The 22720-nt window shown below is 44.4% G+C and overlaps 1 protein-coding gene across 2 annotated transcripts in view; it reads left to right on the top strand.

The window, feature by feature from the left end:
• The window catches only part of CNBD2 (cyclic nucleotide binding domain containing 2), a 58913-nt gene extending 43282 nt beyond the window's left edge, over positions 1–15631 (top strand). For both annotated transcript variants that reach the window (XM_015564459.1, XM_015564458.1), the window contains exons 9-12: positions 1557–1734; positions 3785–3905; positions 10348–10511; positions 15286–15631. In XM_015564459.1, the coding sequence (XP_015419945.1) occupies positions 1557–1734; positions 3785–3905; positions 10348–10511; positions 15286–15604 (782 nt within the window). In that variant the 3' untranslated portion in view covers positions 15605–15631. The remainder of the gene's footprint in view (positions 1–1556; positions 1735–3784; positions 3906–10347; positions 10512–15285) is intronic.
• The last annotated feature ends 7089 nt before the right edge of the window (positions 15632–22720 follow it).

Here is a 22720-nt window from a genome sequence, read left to right as displayed (position 1 = left end):
AGAAAGAGAGGGAGTGAGGGAGGGAGAGAGAGAGAGAGAGAGAGAGAGAGAGAGAGAGAGAGAAAAGAGAGAAACATTGATGTGAGAGAAACATATTGATTGATTGCCTCCTGCATGAGCCCTGACCAGGGCCTGAGTCAGGAAGGAGCCTGCAACCAAGGTACTTGACCTTGACTGGAATTGAATCTGGGACCCTTTGGTCCGCAGTCTGACACTCTATCCACTGAACCAAACTAGCTAGGGCTAATGGTATATGTCTATTTTTATGCCAGTATCACACTGTTTTGATTAGTAGTTTTATAGTAAGTTTTGAAATCAGGAAGTGTGAATTCTCTAGCTTTGTTCTTTTTTAAGATTGTTTTGGCTATTTGGGGCCCCTTGAGATTTCTTCTGAATTTTAGGATATGTTTTTCTATTTCTGCAAAAAGTCAGGCAATAATTACATTGAATTTATAGATGGCTTTGGGTAGTATTGACATCTTAACAATATTGGCTTCTAATTCATGAACATAGGATATGTTTCCATTTATTATGTGTTCTCTAATTCAGCAGGGTTTTGTGGTTTGTTTAGTGTATAGAAATGCAACTGATTTTTGTGTAGCCTTTGTATCTTGCTGTTTTGCTGAAATCATTTATTAGCTCTTACAGTTTTTGAGTTAGTTGCTTTACTCCTGATTAGTTTTTTTCTTGGAGAGCTTGTTAAAAACTCTCATGGAGGGCCTATTATGTGCTGGGCACGGTGCTAGGTACATAGCACATACTCTTAGTTGTAATTTTTACAATTATCCTATGAGGTTTTCAAGAAATTATGTGACTTGTTCAAGGTTCCATGGCTGGCCCTCCATTTATCTTTTGTTGCTGCTCCTATCCCCAATCCCAGTTTGAAAGCTCAGATAAATGTGCTTTGCCAAAAGACATGAGCTTTGAATTAGAACTGACTGAGTTCAAACAGCTTCAGCCTTTTCTTGGGTGACTTAACCTCTCTGCTGCTCATTTTCTTTCTTAAATGAGGCCAGTGACACTTGTCTGGATGCAGTGGTATAAAGGCTCTAGTAGTTCAGGGCCTAACATGGAGGGGCAATACATGGACACCACGGTGTGTTTTTAACCCCTCTCTATTTATTTTTTTAAAATTTATTGATTAAGTTATTACATATGTATCCTTATCCCCACATTACCCTCCATCCCCCCCACTCATGCCCTCACCTCTGTTGTCTGTGTCCATTGGTTGGGCCTATTTGCTTGTATATAAGTCCTTTGGTTGATCTCTCCCCCTTATCCCCACCCTCCCCTACCTTCCCTCTGAGGTTTGACAGTCTGATCGATGCTTCTCTGTCTCTGGATCTGTTTTTGTTCGTCAGTTTATGTTGTTCATTATATCTCATAAATGAGTGGGATCGTGTGATATTTATCTTTCTCTGATCTCTCTATTTTTTTTTAAATTTTCCCCATACACCAGACTAGCCAGGCAGTCTGTGATATATCTCCAACTGCCCACAACAACCCTCATATGTGCAAAGGCCCACTAATATGTTTCCCTGTGCTTTCTCTAACAGAAGCTTCTCCTGTGAAGAGATTTAAGGATTTCCAGATTAAATCATATCCTGTACAAGATTTTAGTGCTCTGAAACTTCTGCATTTCGAGAAAGCCTTGGAGCAACAGGGGACCACCTTCAGTAAGAAGATTAATACCCTAGAAGATAGTCTCCCAAAGACCTTTGGCCCAAAGATCAAGTAAGCTTAGCTCTTGGCAGATAGTAGGGTCCAGATTCTGGTTGAAAGGATGATATAACTTACAGAGCAGAATATCAGGGATGCTGGGGAGGGGGCAGAGGTAGCAGTCATAGCTCTACCCCAAAGGTTGCAGGTATGGAGAAGGCAGCCTGAGAGGTGCTGGGTTTGATGTCCAGGAGCTGCATTCTCTGCCTTTAACTCTCAAGGGGCCACTTTAGGTGGTCGGTTTCTTCTTTTTTCAGTGAACCCTTTGAAGAAGAAGTGGCAGGACAGATCTTATAGTTGTCACTCACTCTGTGTGTCACTGGGTCTTGAGCCTCTTCAAAAAATCATAACCATCCAAGGAAGACAGTATAAGAACCTGGGCTTAGTAGTCAGTTCAACCCAGGTTCACTTCCTGGCTTGGCCACTTATTTTAGCTCTGTATCCCCAGGCAAGGAACTGGACCTTTGTAAGCCTTAGTTTCCTTGTCTACATATAATAGTGTCTAAGTCCTGGGGTTGTTGCAAGCCAACAATTAAATGAGGTAATGATAACTATATCTAACACTAATGGAATACTCTGTCAGGTACTGGCTTATCTAATTTAATTCTCACAAAAATCCTATCAGGTAAGTGTAAGTACTGCTATTATCACTCCCATCTTTCAGGTGAGAACACACAAGGTACAGAAAGAGACTCAGTTACTTGTTCGAGGTCACACATGTAGGAAGTGGCAGAACCAGGATTCAAGCCCAAGTAGCTTGTTAGCACTCGGTCTTGTTGTCTGGTACAATTGTCACCATGGGAACAAGGTGGGTGCACAATAAGGGCTGCACTTTTGCCTTAGCCCAGAGGGGCTGAGGAGTGGGAAAGGACACTTGGTGGGCACTGGCCTACAGGCAGCTCAACGCCAGGCCTTAGAAACATAGCAGCTTCCTCCCACCCCCATTAAAGATGGAACAAAAATGTTGCAGTGAGAGTGTGCTCTCCCCCCAGGGCATGCCAGCACCCTCCGCTCCCCTCCCCTCCCCTTCTCTTCCCTTCAGAGAATAAAAAAATAAAGAAAAAAATTGTCACAGTAGTCCTGATAATGACATCAGTATCAGTCTCCATATTGCCATAGTGCCACTTTGCTCAAGTCTTTAGCCTGCTCACCTCCATATGAGCATCCCATGGCTTCTGAGTTTTTTCCTCGGACAGATACTCTTTCTAAGGGATCCCGTGCTTGAAATACCAATCCCAGTTCTTCTGAAGGTAGAGATAGAACAGGCCCAGTTTCTCTGCTATAAATCAACAAGGGAAAAGGGACAGGCTGGACATGTGCCACTCGCCTACCAAACCTGGGGTTTGTGTGAAAATAGAAGCCTGCCTTATTTATGTGTAGGTGAGTTCAGGCATATTTTCAGCTGATAAATACTCTTTTTCCTGCCTCTAATCCAAAAAGCATAGCCTCTCTCTTCCTTCTACCTAGCCTGAGACCAAAGAAGGCACAACAGGATTGCCTGGGTAAAATTAAGCCCAACATGAACAAAGTACAGAGTCTCCAGGCTACCCAGGAAAACCTGTCTTTGTAAACAAGCAAACACACACACGCGCGCACACACACACACACACACACACACACACACACACACACGGCCACCTCTTCTCTGCCTTCCTGTCGTGTCCCTAAAGGCACAGAGCTTACTCTTCATCAAACAGTCTGGGCCATTTTCAGGCAGCTCTGACTTAGAAATTCCTTCCTCATGTTGAGCATACCTCAGCCAGTGTGGACCGCTCACCCAGCAGGCCTGGCTCAACTGCATGAGGTCATCAGCCCCTTCTTGCACATAACAAACAGCTTTCAGGTGGTTAAAGGGGTCCTGTCTCCTTCTCTTCCAAGTCTCCCTCCGTATTAAACTTCTCCAATTCCTGACTCAGTCTCTCCCAGGGTTTGATTTGGAGTTTTCTTACTTCTGGGAGAGGGGAGGGGAGATTCCATGTGCAATAGAGGTGGAGCTGATTATCCATGGCCTCATGAACTGGCTGTGTTACAAAAGAGTTCTTTTTAACAAGTTGTCTAATTTCAGTTCCCAGCAACCTCATCTGCTGAATTGTCCCATGATCAAAACCAAACATGGTGATATCCCGAAGGAGGCTTTAGTGGGGGCCTACGTCAAGCTCCACACAGTGGAGGAAGGAGAAATCATTGTAAGTATACAGAAAGCCTTGTTTATGACACAGTGTGTACCACGATGGGTTGTGAGTGTTAATGAGAGTAAAGGTTTAAAAATATCCTACTCTATATGTGGTGATATTAAGGAACATATTGATTTTTTAGATATGATAATTTTAATATTACCATACTATGCTTATGGTTTTAAAGAGTTCTTATATTTATGCAATAAATGTCAAAATATTTACAGATTAAAATATGACATCTGGGACTTGTTTTAAAATAATTTAGAAATAAGGCAAGGATGTCCCCTCTCACCACTCCTATTCAACATTGTACTGGAAGTCCTAGCTAGTGCATTAAGACAAGAAGAGGAAGTAAAACATATACAGATTGGGGAGGGAGAATTAAAGCTGTGTTTGTTTGCAGATCATATGCTTGTTAATTTCAAAGAGTAAAATAAAAAAAGAACCCCCCAAAATTCCTGAAGCTAATAAATGATTATAGCAAAGTTGCAGTGATAAGGCAATGAACAATTGGAATTTGAAATTAAAAATACAATGCCATGTACACTAGTACCAAAAAGTGAAATACTTAGATATAAATCTAACAAAATATGTTCAGGATCCATATGCAGAAAACTATAATGAAATAATTGAAAGATTTACATAAATGGAAAATATTCTATGTTTATAGATTGTATGATTCAAATTCTATGATGTTCTGGAAAAGGTAAAGTTACAGAGATAATAAAATGATCGGTGGTAGCCAGAGGTTTGGAGATCAGGGGAAGGGCTGAATAGGTAAAGCACATAGGATTTTTAGGATAGTAAAATTATCTGTATGATGGTGGATTCAAAACATTAAGCATTTGTCAAAACTCATAGAACTTTCCAGCACAAAGAGTGAAGCTTAATGTATGCAATTTGTCAAAACAAAACAAAATTATCTAGGATGTTGGGAGATCCCAGGAAGGAATACAGACTATGACAAGAGAATCTAACAATTTTACAAATGCATGAAACCACCTCAGTGAAGGGGGTGGGAGAAAAAAGTGCTGATGACCTAAGTATTTGGAGATGACTGGAGGCTGTAAGACTAAATGCAGAAGGAACCACATACAAGCATTAAACTCTAGTTGATAAAGTTGGTGTATGGATTACCAATTGATTCTGCTGTCATGTATACTGAAATGGGTCAATTAAGTAAATGAATGGTGCATGGTAGGAGCCAGGTATCTCACTATTGGAGTGGAAATTTACAGATAAGGGCAAGAGGCTACAAATTGATATGGATGGTTATATATAGAAATATTTATAAATATATGTATAAACATATGTATTTTGCCCTATCATCTGACAGGGCCTAAAAGAAATGACACTCCTATAACAATGAACACACCCAGTACCCAGATCTTGGTGTCTAATACCATCTACACTAATAAAAGACAAACATGCAAATTGACCGTACCTTTGCTATGCCTTAAGCCATGCCCCCCAGCCAATCAGAGCAACTATATGCAAATTAACCCAACCAAGATGGCGACCGGCAGCCATGGAGTTGGAGCAAGCAAGAGGCTTGGTTGCCCCAGTGATGGAGGAAGCCAAGCTTCCTGCCTTCTGCAGCCGGCTCTGAGCTCCACTCAAGGCTACAAAGTTTCAATTATAGAAGGTAAATAAATCCTAGAATAAAAAAAGAAAAAGAAAAAAAGGAGAGGCTGGGAGCTTCCATTGCTGGGGGATTTGGCCAACCTGAAAATGGCCCTCAGCCCCTCACCCAGACTGGCCAAACACCCCAGCAGGACCCCCACCCTGATCTGGGACACCCTTCAGGGCAAACCAGCCGGCCCCCACCTGTGCACCAGGACTATATCCTATATAATAAAGGGTAATATGCAAATTGACGCTAACAGCAGAACAACTGGGAATGACTGGTCACTATGACACACACGGACCACCAGGGGACAGATGCTCAATGCAGGAGCTGTCCCCTGGTGGTCAGTGTGCTCCCACAGAGGAAGCTCTGCTCAGCCACAAGCCAGGCTGATGACTGCCAGCACAGCTGTGGTGGCAGGAGCCTCTCCCGCCTCCTCAGTAGCGCTAAGGATGTCCGACTGCAGCTTAGGTCTGCTCCCTGCTGGTAAGTGGACATCCCTCAAGGGCTGCTGGGATGCCAGAGGGATGTCTGACTGCCAGCTTGGACCCGATCCCCCAGGGAGCGGGCCTAAGCCAGCAGGTGGCCATCCTCCGAGGGGTCCCAGACTGCAAGAGGGCATAGGCCAGGCTGAGGGCCCCCCCCGCCCCGAGTGCATAAATTTTTGTGCACCGGGCCTCTAGTTCTAAAATAAAAAGAAAGGGGCTCTTTGGGAAATGATTGATTCTAGGACTAGGGCAGAAGATATTTAAGATGAACCTGGAGTATTTTGTAGTGTCAGGAAGTAAGGAAGTGTTGTGGGGAGGGGCAAATTTATGGGGTGTATCCAAGTAACATAGTGGCCAATTGATAGAGCTCCCAATGACCAAAACTGGAATAATTTGAACAATTTAAGCAGCAAAGTAAAGTAGTACTGAGTATAACTCAAAATGTAAAATAAACATCCATGAGTACTTACTGATGCAATGCATAATGAGTAAATTAATAAAAAGAGAAGAAAAGACAAACCTCCATGCTGAAGAATTCCAAATAATCTGTGTAGTTGCTCTGCCCTAAAGGAGAGGATGAATATAACTCGCTGCTCTTTAGATATGGGCTACACATAGCAATTTCCTTCCAAAGAATACAGTGTGGAAAGGGGGAGAAAATAAAAGAATAACTTTACCATGGTGAAACCCAAGAAACAGTACCTCAGCCAGCTGATGAAGCCAACATCAACAGTAATATTTCATGTCATTAGTGTGTCCCTTTGATATAATATGATAAAAATGGGATATGCGATGAGAATGGCACTTTGTCTCTGGGATCCTCCTTTGGTGCCCTGTGTGTGGTCAGCCTAGTTGGGGGAGCTGCTCCCTTGCCATGCCCTTTCTGCTGTTTCTCAATCACGGTGTCTCCAGGGTCCTCTTCAACCTCTTCTCACACATATTCTGGTGGGCTCTTAATGCTTCTGCCCTGCTGGACTGTGTGTCTTCAGAGGTAGGAAAGAAAGTCAGCCTAGTACTGTCTGGGAACCCCAGGCCCTACCATGGCCCGTGGTCAGAAGTCTTAAGAATCTCTTCCTTTTAGTCAATAAAACTCTGCCTCCTGCAACTTTAGCTCCTTGCTCCATCACCCCACCCCCCTACTTATCCCACAAAAACAAAACAGAAGAAATCAGCTTCTTTGCCATGTGATGGCCCCTAGGTATTTAAAGAATGCTGTTTTGTTTTACATTCAATATGTATGAGCCAGGCACTGTGTCAAATGCCCTGTTACTTATTATCTTATTCAGGCAAAACACCCTCCATTCCTTCAGTTAGTCTCCATGTGTTGTTAGGTACAGAAGAGAAAGCTGGGTTGGTGAGGAGAGACTTCTTAAATAGGGTAGTGGTCAAGGAAGGTTGCTCTGAGGAGGTGATATATTTTTAAAATATTTGTTATTGTTTTTTTAGAGAGAGAAGAAGGGAGAGGGATAGAGAGATAGAAACAATGATGAGAGAGAAACAATGATCGGCTGCCTTCTACATGCCCTTCCCTCCCCCTACTCCCCCCTCCCACCGACACTGGGACCTGAGCCTGAAACCCAGGCATGTGCCCTGACCAGGAATCGGACTGGTGACCTCTTGGTTCATGGTTTGATATTCAACCACTGAGCACACTGGCTGGGCTGAGGAGGTAATATTTAAGATGATACCTGAATGATGAAAGGAATAAGCTATGGATGACCTGAGGGAAGACTGTTCCAGATAAAGGAATACCATGTCCAAAGCCTGAGGTGGGGAAGAGCTTGGCATGTTGAGGGGATTGGAAAGGAGAACAACATGGCTAGAACCGAGTAATCAAAGCAGGGGCAAGGTGAAGGCAGGCCAGAGAGCCCAGCAAGCCCAGGCCGTGATGGCCACACTGAATTTTATTCTATTCTGGGTGCCTTGGGGAAGTTATTTGAAGGTTCTAGGCAGAGAATGGACCTGAGCCACAGAGGGAGTGCTGGGGTGGATTGGAGGTGCATAGGAGTGCCAGAAGACAATGCTGCCCTTGGTGAGGCCCTGAGCAGGTCATTGTGTTCAAATACTGGCTTCACCACTTTCGGTTCTTAGGCAGGTGACTTAACCCCCTGTGGCTGTTTCTTCATAGCGCAGTGGTTAAAAGCATGGACTCTGAAGACAGACTACCTGGGTTCAAACCCTAGCTTTATTGCTTCTATGCCATTTTGTTGGACAAGTTTCTGAACCTCAGAAGAATCCTCTATAAAAGGAGGATAACAATAGAGCTCACCTCGTGGGGCTGCTGTGAGAGCTACATGAGTTAATTTATATGAAAATCACAGGAGGCACTGGGATTTAGTGAATGCTTAATAAACTTAGCTGGTGGCGTCATCACCACCATCATCATTATTATTTTTTTTTTAATATATTTTTTATTGATTTTTTACAGAGAGGAATGGAGAGAGATAGAGAGTTAGAAACATCGATGAGAGAGAAACATCAACCAGCTGCCTCCTGAACATCCCCTACTGGGGATGTGCCCGCAACCCAGGTACATGCCCTTGACCGGAATCGAACCTGGGACCTTTCAGTCCGCAGGCTGACGCTCTATCCACTGAGCCAAACCGGTTTTGGCCATGATCATTATTATTATGATTGTTTATTATCTAACCTTTGGCAAGTAAGTTTCATTTTCTGACTCTCATTTTCCACATTTGAAGATGATAATCCCTATCTCCTAGGATGGAGATACATAATCTCCATGCATATATATTTACCATATCGTAGGAGCTGGCTAAAGGGCAGCCGTTCTGGTTTCTGTGTAAGGCCACTATAGAAGGGCCTTCATGCCCACTGTACTGAGCATAATTAATATGGAAGTGCTTTGTGTCTCCCAGAATGTCCTTATACACACCTTCTTGTTTGGATCTTCAACAGTTTCATAAAAAAAATAACATATCTCCATTCCAGTCTTACCAAGGAGAGACAAGGCCAGGCATTAGAGCACCAAGGAGTATGTAGATGCTCATATTTCAAGGTCTAGAACCCAAATGGTGGTGGTGGTGGGGAGGGGCTGTTCCAAATCCGACTTCACACCTTTCAAAATCAGAATCCTTCGGAGACACTGGGCAGGTATTCTCACCTCTGCTTCACAGATGAGCAAACAGTGGCCCAGGGAGGTGTAATTTGCCCAATGTCACATAACAAGTAAACAACTGGATCTTCCTTCTGAAGCCAGGATTATTCCCAATCCCAGGTTGCCTTCTTAGGGCAGACCTCTTGGTTTATGGCCCTCTTTCTTCTTAAGTCCAAGAGAGCAGGACATTGTAGGATCTGGGGCCACTGACCTCCCTACCCTCTTTGCCTGAGTCTTTAAAACACAATTTTTTTAAAAAAAATTGATTTCAGAGAGGAAGGGAGAGGGAATTTGTTTTTTTTTTTCAGAGAGGAAGGGAGAGGGAGAGATAGAAACATCAATGATGAGACTCATCTTTCAGCTGGCTCCTGCATGCCCCCTACTGGGGATCGAGCTCACAACCCAAGAATGTACCCTGAAGGGGAATCGAACTGTGACCTCCTGGTTCGTGAGTCGATACCCAACCACTGAGCCACTTTGGCCAGGCTTGCTTGAGCCTTAATTGCTGAGAGGCTGAGGAGTGAGTAATGGATTGACAGCTCAGCAACAAGGGCGTTGCCCTGTCTCAGGGACTCTCCTGAGGGGGTTATACTCTCTGTAAAACAAGCAGGTATGCCTGTTGACCTCCATTTCCCTTCCAGATAGAACCAAATAGGAATCCATGCCAGGGAGCCAAAGGAGCATGATAAGCTGCAGAGAAGGAGACCAGGGGCCTCCACAGTCTATGTGGGAGGGAGAAAGAACTGAGGCTCAGTGGGGACATGCATTTATGAGCAAAGACCTGCAGAAAAGATGGGGAAGAGGCTTGTCGCTACAAAAGGGAAGATCTCGAAGAGGAGAACTAGCTGTCTGATATTTGTCATAGTCCTAAGCAGGGGAACTTGGGCTTACTTGGCACAAGGAAGAGTTGAGATTGGCTCTTGGGGAAAAGTGTAAAATGCCATCCCCTGGAGAGTACCTGTGAGTACAGTTCTGGGAGAGAGCCTGCTGCCTGCAGGCAGGATGTGGACAAAGTGCCGTAAGGGCTCTCGTCATTGGAAGAGTCAGAAGATCCAATGTCATGTAGCAAATGGAGCTCTGGACTTCTCCCCATCATTTGCCAAATGACCCCAGATGGAGTCACTTTCTATTTGAGCCTCGTTTTTCTATTATATACTAGAATATCTGCCAGCAGAAGTGGACGGTCCCTGAGGTCCAACTTTCTGGGACTTTTTCCCCTAGGGCCTTCACCAGATCCTCCTTCCAGACGACCAACAAGACCTGCGGCCCTTGATCCTCGTGAGCCTGGGAGTTGAGTTGATAACAGTGCAGAAAGAAAAATTTTGTGAACTGATTGACTGCAAGGTGACAGAAAAGTTGTCCAGGTTCAAGATCGGGTACCCCAGGTCAGTGCTGGCTATGGGTGTATATCCCACCAGATCAAATGAACAAATTTTCACCTATTTTAGTAAAAGAAAAAAAAAAAGATAATACCTAATGCTGACAAGGGTGGGATGAAACTGGTAGTTGTTGCTACACTCTAAATTGTCTCAGTTCTTTGGATAATAATTTTAGCATTATGTTTTAAGTGCCATAAAACTGTTCGTACTTTCGGAAGCAATGGTCTACCTGTGAATTTATCTTTATATAACTAAGTTATGGGGAAAGCTACATGCATTAGGATGTTCATAGCAGTCATATTCATAATAGAAAAACCATCACCACCCACATGTGTTACTAAAGGGATAGTTTAGAAAATTGTGATCCATTCTCTAGCCATTTTGGCTCAGTGGATAGAGCATCAGCATGCGGACTAGAGGGTCCTGGTTTCGATTCTGGTCAAGAGCACATGCCCGGGTTGTAGGCTGATCCCCACTAGGGGGCGTGCAGGAGGCAGCCCATCAATGATTTTTCTCTCATCATTGATGTTTCTATCTCTCTTTCTCCATTCCTCTCTGAAATCAATAAACATATACTTGAAAAAACACACACACACAAAACTTTGCAGGGTTATTTCACTGCCTATAGTATACAGTGTGACTTAATGCCACATAAATGGCTCTTCATGGTCTGACCCCTTAACTCCCTTGCAGCACCTCCTACCACCTCCAACCTCTCCAACAACCCAGGCAGATGGCCTCCTGGACCCTCCATATAATCGCCTTTGCCACTGTAGACCTTTCTACCTGAAATGCCACCGCCACCCGCCCCCAATCCTATCTCTGTTTTTCTAGTAAATTCCTGTTCATTCTTTAAGATTCATCTTCTCAAGACAACCTTTCCTGACTGGCCCTCAATTGGGGTCATAACCCCATTCTGCACACTCATCGTGCTCCCTTTGTGGCTCTATCACTTACCACACACATTGTATTATAGCTGTTGACAGCCACGTTGTTTGTATATATCTTTCCTCCACACCTTGATTCGTTGCTTCACGAAGGCAGGGATTGGACTTTATCTGTCTTTCATCTCTAGTACCTGTATAGTACCTGGTAGGTAAATGTTGACTGAATGGGGCATATTCATTGTAGAAAATGCTGAACATTTAAAAAGGTGAAAACCAAAATTATGTGCATTCCTCCACCAATCCCAATTAGTGTTTTGTGTATTTCTTTTTAGTATTTACTGCATGGATATATGCCAAATGTGCATTTACTATTCATACACACAATTTTGCATCTTCCCCCCTTTTTTTCTTGTGGTGATACTGTGATCAGACTTGGTTTTGTGGGAAGCAAGTGATTCCAATGGTAGAGAAAGAGGTGTGAAGGCAGATCTGTAGCTATATCCCATAAACACATGAAAGGATTTTGTATGGGATCTGTATGACCTTGGATAAGTCATTTCCCCTCCTCTAGGCTTCAGACTCCAATCTGCAAAACAAGAAAATTAGATTAGAACAGTGTTTCCTAAAGTATGGAACACATTCACAGAAGGTTTACAGGATGATTTCAGGCAGCACATGGATTGACATTGTTAGTTTTAACAGCAACGTCTATTCTAGTGTGAACTAGAGAAAAAGCATGATTCATGCACTGTGCCCATGACCCGACAGATTTTGCTGCTTAGAACAAAGCCAAAGTAAATATTTAAGTGAAAGAAACTAAGTAGATTTAAGGAAAAATCATTAGAAAATTAAAGAACAGATAACATGCAGATATGGCCCAAATTGGGGCAGTTCTGTGAGAAAAACAAGTTGGAAAACAGTGGTGATTCCTTGCAGTTCAAAGATGCCATAGTTCTCTGGTTCGCGTGCACTACCAATATAGAAAATGGCTAGTTAGAGGTAACTACCCAAGAAACGATTTAAGGAGCTTTGGCTCCTGCATAATGCCTGGCACATGATGAATATCAGTTAATGCCAGTTGAATTGAAATTCAGAAAGGCTTACATAAACTCAAGGGTGGCAGATGTTTGGGCTGCCCAGTCAGCATTTTGTTGCAATCATCTATAATGCTGACAGATTGGATTCTGGCTTATTCATTAATTGTTGAACTCATGGTTTTGCTAAAGCAGGCAGAAATAATAGCCAGTATCTAGCTCAAATCGGAGGATTGAGCTAGATTGTTTTAGCTGAGGACCGTGAGGCCCAGGAAAGGGCCTGTGACATCCTATAGGTCACATAGTCACTGACTGAGACACCTGTGCTGTGAATGCTACAGGCTAGATATCCTGAAACCTCTCCCTACAAAACACAGTGAGTGCCATGTAGAATGTAGTCATAGGAAAGAAGGGAAATTTCCAAGGGCAAATGAAGAGGAGCCTAAAAGCCAAAGCACAGGGGGATCCACTGTTGGGATTACCCAACAAGGACGGGTTTAAGGGAATCATGGGTTAAAGTTGTACAGCCTGCAAGGACAGATGAAACTTTCAGTTCAAGTGAGGCAGGGAATGGAACTAAAGTGCCTGCAAGGACCTGAGGTCTCTAGAAGAGCTAACCCTGTTTAGTGAAAAACCGATTAAAAATCAGTATGACCTTCAGCATCAGGAGGTAACATGGAATCAGGTCTGTCTTAACTTGGAAAAAGAAGATCCCCTAAGAATTTGTAATTGCCTGCTTGCCCCCTCAGGGTTTGGTGAGTTCCGTAGCCTCTTTGGCCCCAGTTTCCATGTTTGTGAATTGGGATGGTTATGAGGATCAAATTCATTAACAAATGTAAAGTGCTTGGTACATGGTAAGCGCTAAGTCAGAGTTAAATAGTGTTGTCGTTGTCTATCATGTAAAAAATTGGAAGTTAATGGAAATTAAGTGAAGACTTTCTAGTGGTGTGCTGGTGCAGGTTTAACAGCAAACTCTCTGGGAGGTGGGAGGTAACCCTGATTTGAAGTATTTGCCCATTCCCCTGGTGGACATACTCCCACCGTGCCCAATTTCGAGCTACCAACCTGATGGAGTTGAGAAGAGATGTGCACAGTCATCTCCCGTGAGCTGGTGGGAGCTGACTTTGATACACTACTGAGACCAATAGGACTAGCTTGTAGCCCACTCCCACCACTGGATTTTTTATTAAGTTGCTCTCTGTGGATCCTAGTGGAACCTGTTCTGGCGAAATAATGGAGCCTGAAGAATGTTCTAATCTGTTCGTGATTTATTAGGTTTGCCTCCTTAGGTGAGAGTACAGGCGAGTCAATGGAAATTGAACTTACCCTTCACTTGCTGTGGTCTCAGAAGGAAATTAGTCAATGAGTGCTGAGCCCATGCCAACCTCCCCCATTTTCCCCAACCTCACATGCTATGAGGGCAGGGGGCAAAATAGAGCCAGGACACCAAGGTCAGTCCAAGGTAGCTTCAATCTGCTTTCCCTCTTTTCTTTATATTTTTATTGATTTCAGAGAGGAAGGGAGAGGGAGAGAGAGAAACATCAATGAGAGAGAATCATTAATCGGCTACCTTATGCATGCCCCCTACTGGGGATCGAGCCCACAATCCCAGTATGTGCCCTTGACCAGAATAGAAACTGGGACCCTTCAGTCCACAGGCCGATGCTCTATCCACCGGGCCAAACCGGCTAGTTCTGCTTTCCATCTTTACAGATATGCCTGCTCTGGATATTTCGTACCAGTGGCATTCTACAATATGTGGTCTTTTGTGACTTGCTTTTTAGCATAATATTTTCAAGTTTCATCCATGTAGCAGTAGTATCAATACTTCATTCCTTGTTATTGTCAAATAATATCCCATTGCATATGTATACCATACTTTATGTATTCATCAGATAATGGACATTTGAGTTGTTTCTACGTTTTGGCTTTTATGAATAATGCTGCTATGAACATTCTTTTTTTTTTTTCTGTTTAGCCATTTCATACAGAAGTGGGACACAAATCCTCCCCCTTCAGACCATGGTGATGTTACTCTATCCCATAAGCATAGCCACTAAAATCTATTGGGAGAAAATGTGGCAGTCAAAAGGGGAAGTGCTATGAACATTCTTGTTCAAGTTTTTATGTTGGCATATGTTTCCATTTCTCTTGGGTATATACCTAGGAGTAGACTTGCTGGGTCATAAATAACTATGTTTAACCTTTGAGGAGCTGCCAGACTGTTTTCCAAAGTGGCTGCACCGATTTACATTCCCATCAGTAATATATTGGAAACCTTGTTCCAATATTTTCATATCCTCATCAACATTTATGGTCTATCTTTTGAATTGTAGCCCTTTTAGTAGATATAATTGGTATCTCATTGTGGCCTTGATTTACATTTCCCTGATGGCTAATGGTTGCATACGTAATTCAGTGGCCACGTTAAAGAACTAAAAAGGGTGCAATTAACTTTAATGATATATTTTATTGAATTCAGTATATCTAAAATATCATTTCAACATATAATCAATATAAAAATTATTAATTAGATACTCTACATTCTTTTGTTGTTGTAAGTCTCTGAAAGTGGGTGTATGTTTTAGACTCACAGTATAGCTCTAATTCATATTGGCCACACTTCAGGTACTCAGCACCACATGCAGCTCGTGGGCATTGTGTGGAACAGCACAGGTCTAGGGGAAGAAAGCGTGGAAAGGTAAAGGAGGCAGAGAGAAGAGTCTGGGAAGAGGCACAGAGGTGGGAAGGGGCACACTGTGTTTAGGGATTGAAAAGAGTGATGGGAGGCAAGACTGGAGGGGCAGGGCACAGGGAGGAAGTGGCGTGGGAACCTCAGCATCTATGCCTTACCTTCAGCGATAACAACATGTGCCAGAAGTTCCTCATGGAGAACAGCTGGAATATCTTCCGGAAGGATCTGATACATCTGCTGGAGGAGCCTCGCCGACGTCCACCACTCCCTCCAATTCAGTACAAGAAGAAAGAGATCTACAACCCCAAGTCTCTGATGCTGGATTTGTGTAACTTCAACAAGAAGACTAAACCTAATTATCCCATTTTCATGGCACCCCAGAAAAACCTCCCCCCACTGAGGATTGTCCAGGCCATCAAGGCACCCCGGTACAAAATCCAAGAACTTCTGCCTCGGTACAAGAATGCAGGAGTCCTTGTTTAGACCAAATAAAGGATGGAGGCTTGGCCACTGTGTTTCTTGAATGGACACCATGGGAGTTGTGGAGCTTGGAGTGGGGGCTACCGGGGGCTGAGCTGTGGGTCTGGACAGATGTTTAGGGTCAGCAACTGGGGTACTGTTTCCCTTGACACTTGTGGGGCTGGGTGAGTGGATGGTCAGGAGGCAGGAGGCTGGGCATGGATGGGTTAATCAATGAAGATACTCTCAGGGTGGGAGGGTTGTATCTGAAAAGATGGATAGGAGGCACAGCGGGGTTCAGACCAAAGTGAGCAAGACTGGGGTTGCGAACTCAAATGCCTTCCAAGGCCAGACAAGTCATCTAAAGGAGAGCAGCAGAAGGACTGGGGAAACAACAGAGGATGGTGGGGACTGGTGCACACATTCCCATCTCAATGGAGCAGCTGCTCCTTAAACCCAGACAATTGATGCCAGAAAATAAGTGTAGGCCTGGTCTACTGGTCTATTTTTCAAGAGAACCAAGAAACCAAATATTTAAGAAGATTCCTACTGGTTTTTAAATGTGAACAACTAATTCAAATTGTTTTTGAAATACTGTGTTAGGCAAACAAAACACTATGTGGGCTGTGTTGGGCCTACAAACTGCTATTTTGCCAATGCTCTTCAAGCACCTCTGTCAGACTGACAGGGTGTTGCCAGAGACTGGAGTGAGCATGACTGTGGAGGGAGGGAGGAATAAAAAGCCAGGGGTGGGCAGCATGACAGGAACAGCATCCTGGGTCAAGGATGAGGATCAAGCAGCCTGAGAGATAGGAGGCAGGCCAGAGACAAGGAGGTGGTTGATTGGACTTACAGATGGATCCTGAATCTGTAGCCACCTGTCGCTGACCTAGGTTGGCACCACAGACCCAGCGCCCACTTACCTCTCTCCCTTGGGAAATCCCATAGTTTAGCTGTGACAGTGCTAGGGGGCCTGGTGGAGGCCATGATAGCACAAGGGCCTGGCCTGGGGCCATCAGGAGAGATTGCGCCCTCCCGCATCCTACACACTTGAACACTCACCTAGCCCACCCTGGCAAGGAGTGGAGTCTGAAGGACAGCTGAGTGCTGAACTGGACATTGGAAGCTCTGGAGAACCTGGCTCTGTTTCCGTCTCACTCAACCCCCTTGATCACCTTGAGTTCTTTATCTTCACCCCAGTTTCTCCAGTGGCAAAATGAGCAAGTTGGACAAGATCAATGGTTTTTATGAGTGAGGGGGGTGAGTACAGTTTGAAAAACATATTCAACATTATACTTTTATATGCTGAATTTAAAAGAAAATTTGTTATGTTGCACAGCAAAGGAGAAGGAATATGGAATTTTTCTATCAGAAGGGAGTATGGGTGGGAAAGGGTAGAGAAGCAATGAATTTAATCATCTCAACTCCCCTAATAGATCCAGAAGTTCAAGGAATCTGAGACATCTGTGGTAGTCCTGGAAGGGCTGTCTGTGACCTACAAGGATGGGGTGGCACTGTTTTGGACCTAGGTAAGTGGGAATGTCTGACTTTATGTGGGATCTCTTTGCATGTAGGGCTGTGGCTCAAAGATGGTGGTGTGGACATCTTGTTCATTCAGTTAAAATTTATTTATTAAGTACTTGCTCCATAGCAGATTCAAAGGAGGATAAGAGACAGTCTCTGCTCCCTCTTATTCTCTAGGCCTGGGATCAGCAAACCCTTTCTGTAAAGAGCCAAATAATAAATATTTTGGGTTTCGCCAGCCATGCAGTCTCTATGGTAACTACTCAGCTTTGTATGGTGAAATCAACTTTAGTGTTCCAATAAAGCTTTATTTACAAAAAACAAGTAGCAGGTCAGATTTGGCCTGTGGGCCGTAATTTGCTTACTCCTGCTCCAGGCAACAGGGAGCCCTTGAAGGGTTCTTGAACAGATAGGATATGGGGACAGAAACTTATTACTGAGCACTTATTCCATGACAGCCATCTTGCTAAGCATCTGACTGAAATCTGATCACCTTTGGGCTAAGATCCCAGCTCTGCCACTTAATGGCTATTGAGGACTAAAAGAGTTGGTACATGTACAGCACGGTGGAGGATTGTATTCACCAAGATTCCTGGATCCTCCTTCCTGGAAAGTGAGAAAAAAACTTGCAGAACAGGAGTTAGATCATGTTTCCCAGGAGAGTAGTGGGTGACAAAACAGACTAGAAGGGCAACCAGGGAGTAAAGACACTGTGGGGGGTTGAAGGGGAAGAGACTGTGGGGGCTGGTCTTCAGAAAGTCTTGAGGGGAGCAGAGAAAGAGCACAGCTGTTTTTGAAGCCACTGTGTAACAGAAGAACCCAGAATGAGAAATGTCTAAAGAGGACTTCGAGGAGTTTTTCTCTATATTGAGAATGTGTTTCTCCTTTGGGATTTCCGTGAGAAATCAAGTGAACATTTGAATAGCTCTTAACTGGGTTTTATGCCGTACCGCTGTTTCTTTGATTTCAGTAACCAAGCTGAGAGAGGGCAACAGGAGGCCCCAGCTATATCTGGGTTGCACAGGTACAGTGCTCAATGCACATTAGATGTTATTAGCACCTTTTTGACTGAGATCAATTTGGCCATCTGGAGACTCGCTTCCCCTTTCAATGGGATAGGAAACCGGCTTTGGAAGGCTAAGCCTTAATCATCAGTGATAAAGGCCATCCCCAAGAGATTTGGGGTGAGGCGGTCCTGGCTGGCATCTTGCCCAACCTCCTGACTCTTCACTAAAGTGAATGGTTACTGTCAACATTAAGGGGCAGCCTTGGAGGGAAGAGCACAGAGGCAGGTCTCCAAAGCATGAATTAGCATGCACTGTGGGTGAGGGCGCTGTTGCAAGAAGGATGGGTGAAACAGTGTGGGAGGGCTTGTGGTTGCTTGTAAGTATGCGAGAGCCTCCTAGCTTCCAGGCTGTGAGCTTCAGAATGAGCAAGCAGCTGTTTTCAAGGTTCCCTCCTCCACACACATTCAGCAATATGGAGCAGGGGTCAGAATCAGGCAGGGGAGGACAAGTTGGGATTTATTTGCTCATTCAGAAGGAGCAAATATGGTACCACTTGGCACAATGGTTAGCAACCAACTATGTTTTTAGTGCTACAGAAGTCCTCACTGCCCATCTGGGCACAGATCCTGGGGTCAGGAAGTGCACAATGATCTGCCATGAGGCAGAAGGGCCTGGGCTCAGGTATTGAGTGCCCAGCGTATGCCAGGCATTATGTGACATACTCAATAGAAGCCATCGCTTACCCTGAAAATATTTCTTGGCAACTAAGTAGGTGGCATTATCTCCATCTGACAGATGAAGAGCCTGAAGCTCAGAGAGGCAAAGCCGATCTAAGCTCAGTGGGCAATCAGGTGGTGCACTGTTCCAGGAACTCTATGTGCTTTCTCTGCACCCCAGAGCCCTCCTAGGCATCAGCATTACAGTGTACGTACTGTTACACCATGTTATTCATCTATCCCACATGTGCCACCTGCTTTCAAAAAAGAAATTCTGCACACACAACTGGGGAATGGTGCTGGAGAGAATATAATCACCCTCTGGAATTTTCCATATGTAAATAAGCCCAGTCATACTTGGAGAGGCACACCCAGGCCACGTGAGCTAAAAATATAGCTCTCAGCACTAACAGCTTCCACTGTTTGGGGAAGATGAAAAAAAAAAAAGAAAGAAAAAAAAAACATTTGAAAAATAAACATGGGAGATGTTGCCAGTATTTGTTATAGGAAGTGTTTAAGATCCCATTTTGGGGTTGGAAGCAAAACCATTCTTTTTAATCCTTTACTCTTTTTATATAACTCGCGGAAAAATCTTACCTTGCAGTTATGGGAAGTCTAAAGGGTGAAATGAGTAACTTTGCAACTCCCAGAGTACCACCAGAGGCCATTTTGCTGTGATGCTTTTCTGTTATTTGGGGACTTACGGGGTTTACCACAAGGGTTCTGAGTTGCAGAATCTGTAGTCACTGGTTCAGGGCCAACAGTGAAGTCCAGTCGTTTCAAGGTACTGAGAAGCAGCAGAAAGCTGAAACAAGAATTTTCCTGGCTGCTGACGGCTGTAGGCTATAGCCCTGAGGGGAGAGCTGGTGCATTGGGAAGGTGGCATATTGGAATATGTGCTGAACGACTTTCAGCTGGGCTCCTTCCCTTCTTGGAGCTTCACTACTATCATTTTGTAAAATTTGAGAGGTCCATTAGGTGTTCATCTGACCTCACTCCAAACCCAGGGCTGTGCAGAGGCCCTGACCCTCTCTCTTCTTCTTTAGAAAAATAAATAAATATATTTTTATTGATTTCAGAGAGGAAGGGAGGGGGGAGAGAGAGAAAAATCAATGAGCGAGAATCATGGATTCTCCTGCACGCCCCCTACTGGGAATTGAGCCCACAACCTGGGCATGTGCCTTCACCATGGAATGGAACCATGACTTCCTGCTTCATAGGTTGACACTAAACCACTGAGCCACGCTGGCTGGGCTCATTGTGTTTTTAATTTACATTTCCCTAATTAACAGTGAAGTAGGACATTATTTCATATGGTTGCTGGCCATTAGTATGTCATCTTTGAAAAAAATGTCTATTCAAGTCCTTTGTCCATTTTTATGTTGGGTTGGTTTTGTTGTTGTTAAGTTCTTTATGTATTCTGGATATTAACCCCTATCACATATGATTTGAAAATATTTTCTCCCAATTCATAGGTTATCTTTTCATTCTGTCGATTGTGCCTTATTGCCTTTTAATAATTATTTTGTGAGGGAGGTACTTTGAATATCCCTTCTATTTTTTTTTAATACTCACTCAAGGATATTTTTTTTCCATTGATTTTTAGAGAGAGTGGAAGAGAGGGAGATAGAGAAAAACATTGATGTGAGAGAGACATCGATTGGTTGCCTCCTGCACTCCCCAGATTGGGGCTGGGGATGGAACTTGCAACCCAGGTAGGTATCCTTGACCAGGAATCAACCCTGTGACCCTTTGGTGCGTGGGCTGATGCTGTAACCATTGAGTACACTAGCCATGGCTGAATATTCCCTTTCTTATAATGCTTTTCATTTATTCATTTAGTTATATCAGCATTGGACTCGTGGTCTCCTATTTTATTTAATGTTATCATTCTACTAGAGACCCACTGCACGAATTCGTGCACTAGTGGGGTCCCTCAGCCTGGCCTGTGGAATTGGGCCGAAACTGGCTCTCCGACATCCCCTGAGGGGTCCTGGATTGCAAGAGGGTGCAGGCCAGGCCGAGGGACCCCACCGGTGCACGATCGGGGCCGGGAAGGGACTCGGAAGGTTGGCCAGCCGGGGAGGGACCGTGGGAGGGCTCCAGGAAGTGTCTGGCCCATCTCACTCAGTCCTGATTGGCCAGACCCCACCAGCAAGCTAACCTACTGGTCGGAGCATCTGCCCTCTGGTGGTCAGTGCACATCATAGTGACTGGTCAACCGGTTGACTGCCCCCTGGGGGTCACTGCATGACATAGGGAGTGGTTGAGTGGCCTTAGCATATCATTAGCATATTACACTTTGATTGGTTGAATGGACAACCAGACTACTGGACACTTAGCATATTAGGTTTTTATTACATAGGATATTTTGATGCACAAATTGTTAGATGTGGCCAATGGAAAATTGGCTTATTCCAAGCTGGCTTCTGTTGTCCTTTTCACATGTTTCTATCATTTTCTGAGCACTTTCTTGTTTTCTGCCACATGATATTCTAGGATCATCTTTTACTTTCCCTGCTGCAGCCCTGGAATTATCCATTTCTCCAAGGACCCTGTTCCTTTAATAGAGAATGGTATTTAGAAGCTTCTGGCCCTGTCTCTGACGCTGTTGAAATGTGTGGCTTTAAAAGGCCCAGCATCTGATCTGGAGAGGCAAACCCAAGTTTTATGGCCAGAACGAACCCATTTATAGATGAGGAGACTGAGGCCCAAATGGGATCATTTGGCCATTTCCCAGTTAGTCAGAGAGCTTAGATGAGAGCGGCGGCCTCTGACTACGTACTTGCCCAGTGTGCTTTCCCTGTGATCCCAATGGGACTGCACCTTCTCTGAACCTCTTTCCTCTTCGGTCCAGAGGACTAGCTTTGCCCTCGTGGTACAGGATAGCTTTTCTAAGAGAGAACCTCATCTCTTAGTTTTTATGAGCCTTATCTCCCCCTGGTGACCTTTATGGGTGAATCCACCTTAAATTGCAGAGGAGAGTTTCAGCTTTTATCTCCAGCTCTAGTAGATTTGGGGCTTGCAGACTGGTCCCAGCCTGGGATGAGTTGTCCAAGTTCACCTGGTTCTCCCGCTTCAGACCAGAGATTCAAGGCATGTGTGCCTTCCTGAAGCCCATTTCAGTCAGCTGACACCTGTCTCGGCATCAACAGGAGAGATGGGGTGTAGGCCTGATTCTGGGTTGAGGTGGTGGGACGGGCCTGCTCTGACTGGTTCCCCTCCCACCCAGGTTATACCAATAGCACCCAGGGAAACACTAGAAACATTATCTCCCCACATGTGGAGGTGTATCTTGAGCCTCACTTCCAAGTTGGAAGTAAGAACCCTTCTGGTATATCAGTAGAGGTTTTCTGTTCCTGACTTGGGGGTGGGTGGTGCTGCATCTAACCTGCACCCTCTGGTTAGGTCAGCTATGGAATCAACTTCCAGCCTGGGAAGCCAACCATTCAAACAGTGCCTATAACAGAAATGCAGAACCAGTCCATCGAAAAAACTGAGCATTTGTCTCCTTTGCACTCAAGACGTTTCCTCAGCTCCTAACTCTGGCTCTGTGTCAGCATTGTGGGGCATCCTGTGGTGCAGGGAGAGGATTTAGGCCTGAGCTCAATCCAGTAGACTTTCAAGTAACAATGATGATACAAGTGGGTTCCATATATAAAAGGCACAAATAACCCTGACTGGTGTGCTAAATAGTTAGCATTGACCTGTGCACCGAAGGGTCGAGGGTAAGATTCTGGTCAAGGGCACATATCTGGGTTGTAGGTTCTTTCCCCACCCCATTGGGGAATTGATGTCTCTCTTATCACTCCCTCTCTGAAAAATAAACCAGTGGAAATATCCTCAGGTGGGGATTAACAAAACAAAAAAAGGCACAAATAGGGGCTGGAGGG

Source organism: Myotis davidii, unplaced genomic scaffold (genome assembly GCF_000327345.1).
Source record: "Myotis davidii unplaced genomic scaffold, ASM32734v1 scaffold38, whole genome shotgun sequence".
Lineage (NCBI taxonomy): Eukaryota > Metazoa > Chordata > Mammalia > Chiroptera > Vespertilionidae > Myotis > Myotis davidii.
This window is presented reverse-complemented; position numbering and strand designations above follow the sequence as displayed.